The sequence below is a fragment of the Camellia sinensis genome, chromosome 6 (genome assembly GCF_055761805.1).
Source record: "Camellia sinensis isolate YWXY chromosome 6, ASM5576180v1, whole genome shotgun sequence".
NCBI classification, from domain to species: domain Eukaryota; kingdom Viridiplantae; phylum Streptophyta; class Magnoliopsida; order Ericales; family Theaceae; genus Camellia; species Camellia sinensis.
The window spans coordinates 83,581,753-83,587,008 of NC_138966.1; the positions used below are offsets into that span (position 1 = coordinate 83,581,753).

The window sequence follows — 5,256 nt, forward strand, 5'->3', positions numbered from 1 at the left end:
GAGATTTGTTAGTGCATAGTTTTTTGAATCATAAGAAATCAGAGCTTCATTAAAACCTATAGGTGGGGGGTGTCCACCTACAAACTAACCAACAGTCGATTTAAATGTTAATATAGAATGCGTTGATATTTTGACACAACAACTAATTGTAAAACAGTGATACAACATCTGTTAATGGGAAAAAGCCAGCTGCGAATTTTGAACTACTTTTGGTGTTGTTATGTTTTACAGATGTGAATGTTCACAGTTGCACCACTAATGTGAATGTTCACATTCACTTACGATATCCATACTGCTGTGTTGTTATGAGTGTAATTTCTGCGAATGTTTGAACCTGACTGTTCTATAATATACATACTTTGTATAGGAGTGTACACTTGGTCTACATGACATAATTACTTATCACATACACATGTGTGAATATTCACATTTGTTCTTGCTCATAACAGTTGTAAATGTCATTCTTCTCTGCCAAATTTGAACATTCACTTATGATATTCATATGCACTAATGTTTACAGATGTGAATGTTCACAGTTGCAACACTGATGTGAATGTTCATACTCACTTATGATATTCATACTGCTGTGTTGTGATGAGCATAATTTCTGCGATAGTTTGAACCCGATTGTTCTATAGTACACATATTTTCTACAGAAATATCTATGTCACATCATTACGGATCACATATACAAGTGTGAATATTCACATTTGTTCTTGTTCATAACAGTTGTGAATGTTTTTTGATTCTCTGCCAAATGTGAACATTCACTTATGATATTCATATGCACTAATGTTTGACCGATGTGAATGCTCACAGTTGCAACACTGATGTGAATGTTCATACTCACTTATGATATTCATAATGTCGTGTTGTGATGAGTATAACTTATGCGATTTTTGGAACCCGATTTTTATGTAATACACATACTTTGTGCATGAATGTACACATTGTTTGCATGACATCATTACGGGTAACATACACAGATGTGAATATTCACATTTCTTTTCATTCATAACAGTTGTGCATGTTCACACCATGTCAGTCTTTATGCATGTGAAAGTTCACATCACAGCTTGTATTCATGTCAACATTGACAACAATAAGGTAAAAAAGTTCAATCCATGTGCAAGTTTTCACATAATATGATTCTTTTACGTAAGTGTGAATGTCTATATCATGTATTTATCATTACAACTTTAACAAAATATCAGTTTCATACACAAAAAGAAAATGAAAAAGCACAAATGAAATACTAAGTTTGCCAAACCATTATTTTGCTTGCCAACACAACACAATCTTATTTCAAAAATGAATATAAGAATCCAATGTAAAACAAAACGTTGAAATGAAAAATGTACATCCTATATCGGCTCCTTGCATGACTTCCGATTATGGCTTCCCAGCTTATCACATATCCCGCACCTTATTTGCTTCAGTTTCTTATCTCTTGATGGGATCCTATTCTTTTTCGGCCTTCCGGGTAGTCTTTTCACAGTTAGCGGGTATATAGTGAAGTCCATGGGATCAAAAGGCGGATTCTCCACCGATGGTATAGGGAATATGGCACCCGAATACGCTGCACGATATGTCTGTACATAAAAGTAATGTTCCACACAATCATTGAGATTGTAGCGGCTCTTTTGAATGGCAACAACAGCATGGTCACATGGGAATCCGTTGATATGCCATTTGAAGCACGAACATGTACGCCTCGCAACATCAACAGTAACAGATGGTATCGAATGAACTTTAAACACATTCTCATTGGCTTTGCTAACTTGCCAAGGCCTGTTGTCATTGAACGAATCCATAAGCCTTGTTTCGAATGTAGGACAAATAAGCTCTTTCCATTTGTTTGCTTAGTCACGCCGTGCAGACATTTGCCGCATCAACTGAGTACGGATTGTGTCTACCATTTGAGTGATAGGAAGATTACGTGCTTCTTTAATCCAGTTACTAAATGACTCCGCCGCATTGGAAGTCATCTCCCCATAATGCATGCCCCTGCACAATATCACAAACATTTTATAATACGAAATTTAACAGGTCTGAACATTCATGTTGACTGATGTGAACATTAACATCATTCGCAGTGAACATTAACATCAACTTACACAATAGACAAATGTGAACATTAACATCAACTTAAATGACAGAATGATGTGAATGTTAACAACAGCAAAATATGACAACAGATGTGAGCATTCACATCATTCAAATCAGTCATCATTATCAGATGTGAACATTCACATCATTGACATTGAACAACAAACATCAATTTAAAATGAGAACATCCACATTCTTCACATATTTCACATTAACAAAATGTGAACATTCACATTGGCATATATACTGATAATCAAATCATCCACAGAGATCCTCATTACGCATACATCCAAGTAAAATGAGAATTAACACGGTTCTTAACATAATATGAATGAACTACCCTCCACAGGACCACGTAAAAAGCATATAATTGAAAAATCAGAGCATCCAATTCATATCAATCCAAAAACAGAGCATCTGATCCATCATACGAATGAAACCATAAACTGAACATGTATTCATAACCAAATTGATACTAACCTTAATCATGCAATCCTACAATCGTCCAGAAAGTCGAAAACAACTAATTTGAACTACTTGTAGTCTGGAAAATGTGACAGCCGAACACCTTCCTCGTCGTCGTCTTCACTCGCAAACCACAAAACCAGACTACAACAGCAAGAATGAAACCCTATCACAACCAATCCTTGGAACGAGCATGCAAAACATAAACGTATCTCTTGGAATTGGATTGATGATGAAAAGCGTAAAATAGAAACTGCCAAACTGAATCAGCGAGGAAACAGACACGTAATACGTAAATACGTATTAACACTGTACATATATATATATATATATATGGGGGCAAAATAGTCCAGGTAAATATATTAAATTAGAAAAATGGACCTTATGAAATAAAAAGAAAAGTTTATGGGACTAATCAGGTTATAATATTCCTTTATGGACCTAATGGGTTATAACAACTCTAGAATGGATTTATCAATAAAAAACCCATAAATAAATGTCTAAAAGATTTATTAATTTTATATAATCTTATCTTTAGTGCGTATAAATAATTTTTAAAAATTCAAAAATATTTTTTTTGACATTGATTTTTCAAATTAGTTTATATTTTTATCAAATTGATGATTTTGTCCTTGAAATTAAGTAATGATATTTTCAATTGTCCTTATTTAGAACAAGATTCAAAATTTAAGATCAAATGTATCATAATTGAAAACTCAAGAATCAAAGTGATAAAACACTCAAACTATAAAAACCGTTATTACAATTTTCCCTATATATTTTTTCTTTCTCATTTTTGGATCACTAGATAGTCTCATGCTATTGTAAAATATTTGTATTTTGACTATGCAATCTATAATTGAAATGACCTCAAAGCATTTTCTATGTCTAGAAATGTCTACAACTTTACATGTGCATGTGTGTGTATAGAGGGGTATGTGTCTATATATATATATATATATAGAGAGAGAGAGAGAGAGAGAGAGAGAGAGAGAGAGAGAGAGAGAGAGAGAGAGTTAGAATTTGTGAAAATCATTCAGATTGTTCATTGCAAATTCTTGTCCCTTGAATCTATTTTTCAATTGATCTTCAAGAATAAAACAAAAGAGTGAAATTGTTTCAACAAATCCTGTCTATATTGAACAAATAAAAAAAATTGTACAGATAAAAAATTGGACAGATAAATTTGGATTAAAAAATTATACGGATAAAAATATTGAACAAATAGAAAATTGCACAGATAAAATTTAGACAGATAGAAAATTTACACAGAAAAATTTGAATAAATAGAAAATTTACACAAAAAAAATGAACAGACAGACAAAAAACTTGAATAGATAAACAAAAAAATTTGAACAGATAGTCAATAAAAAGTCAAATAGATTAAAAAAAAAGGTTAAGGGGTAAATTAGAAACAAAATATCATTACGGCTACTTACTAAACTATTTCACAAAATGTGGACCAATCACTAAAAAAATAAAAAAAAATAAAAATAAAACCTAGACCTAATACCTTAGACAATTATTAGAGTGGATTTGTCATCAATTTTCTCTTAATATTATAAAATTTTACTATAAAATTACACATTTTATAATAAGATAAGTATCCACTCCTAAACAGATGCACACCATCGCATTTATGAATACAACTTCACAACACATGACAAGGTTGTCATCTCTAAGGCTCCGTTTGTTTTCCAGAGTAGTAATCCACTCCGGACTATGATGAATGAACAGTGAGCTTAGCTCACGTTTGTTTTGTTTATGGCTCTCCGAATTGACAGTCCGTTCGGATTAGGATAGGTCTTGAGCGAGCAGATTGTTAGTTTGGGCAAAGAAGTGGTATTAGGAAAATAATCCATCAGCTTAGTGAGTTGTCGGGACGTTCTCTAGATTGATAGTCTGTTCTGATTAGGCTAAGTCTTGAGCGAGCGAATTGTTAGTTTGGGCGAATAAGTGGTATTAGGAAAATAGTCTGTCGGCTTAGTGAGTTGCCAGGACGTTCGACCAGTCAACTAGAAGGTCAACCGGTTAATTGCAATTCTTTTTTTTTTTTTTTTACATGTTGGGTATTTTTTTTAGACATTAATGTTTAATGATTTTATATTTTTTATTAAGTAAAAATCATAATTTTATTTATTTTATTATTTTATATAATAATAATTTAATAATCTCACACTACCAACCATCATCAAAATAAACATAATTTTATTAATTCTCTCATTATTAATCTCATTTATTCTGCCTCTAAAACGCCTGAGGCTAACGTTAAAAGAGACTTCCACGTTAAAAGAGACTTCCACGTTTCACTTTTGTATAAAAAGTGCACTGACGTGACTGAAGAGGATGTACCAAAACCTGGCCCCCATGAACGTGATGCCTCCGACTTTCAAGCCCTCACCACTTGACAAGCGGGGCCTCTTTGGTGAAACCGAATAGTGGGTATCGTTCTGCCATTGCACAGCAGTCATTGTTATGAATAGAATGGGATTCATTTTGAACCGCTCACTTTTAAAATATATTGTGTAAAATATTTTTATAAAAATTTATGTTGATAAAATATCAATAATTATATGATTAAATGAAATTTATATTCAAGCATCATTTGAAAATTGATTATTTTAATTAATTTTTTAATTTTTTATAAAAAGACGTATAAAAAAATAAAGAGTGTAATGAATG

At 32.3% G+C, this 5,256-nt stretch overlaps 1 protein-coding gene across 1 annotated transcript; it reads right to left on the reverse strand.

Moving 5' to 3' along the window:
- Nucleotides 1–1,364: 1,364 nt before the first annotated feature.
- On the reverse strand, nt 1,365–5,045 carry LOC145793388 (uncharacterized). The gene is made up of 3 exons (XM_082876208.1): nt 4,933–5,045; nt 1,882–2,007; nt 1,365–1,791 (listed from the first exon to the last, which is right to left on the reverse strand). The coding sequence occupies exons 1-3, from the start codon at nt 5,043–5,045 to the stop codon at nt 1,365–1,367; spliced, it is 666 nt and encodes a 221-aa protein (XP_082732334.1).
- Nucleotides 5,046–5,256: the final 211 nt, after the last annotated feature.

Bases quoted from the DNA above. Each gene is read 5' to 3' on its own strand.
- LOC145793388 (XM_082876208.1), bottom strand. From the start codon at position 5,045: ATGACTGCTGTGCAATGGCAGAACGATACCCACTATTCGGTTTCACCA. The intron at 2,008-4,932 runs GTTTTGGTACAT...GATATTGTGCAG, and splicing joins ATCACGTTCATGGGGGCCAG to GGGCATGCATTATGGGGAGA. The intron at 1,792-1,881 runs GTCTGCACGGCG...CAATGACAACAG, and splicing joins ACTCAGTTGATGCGGCAAAT to GCCTTGGCAAGTTAGCAAAG.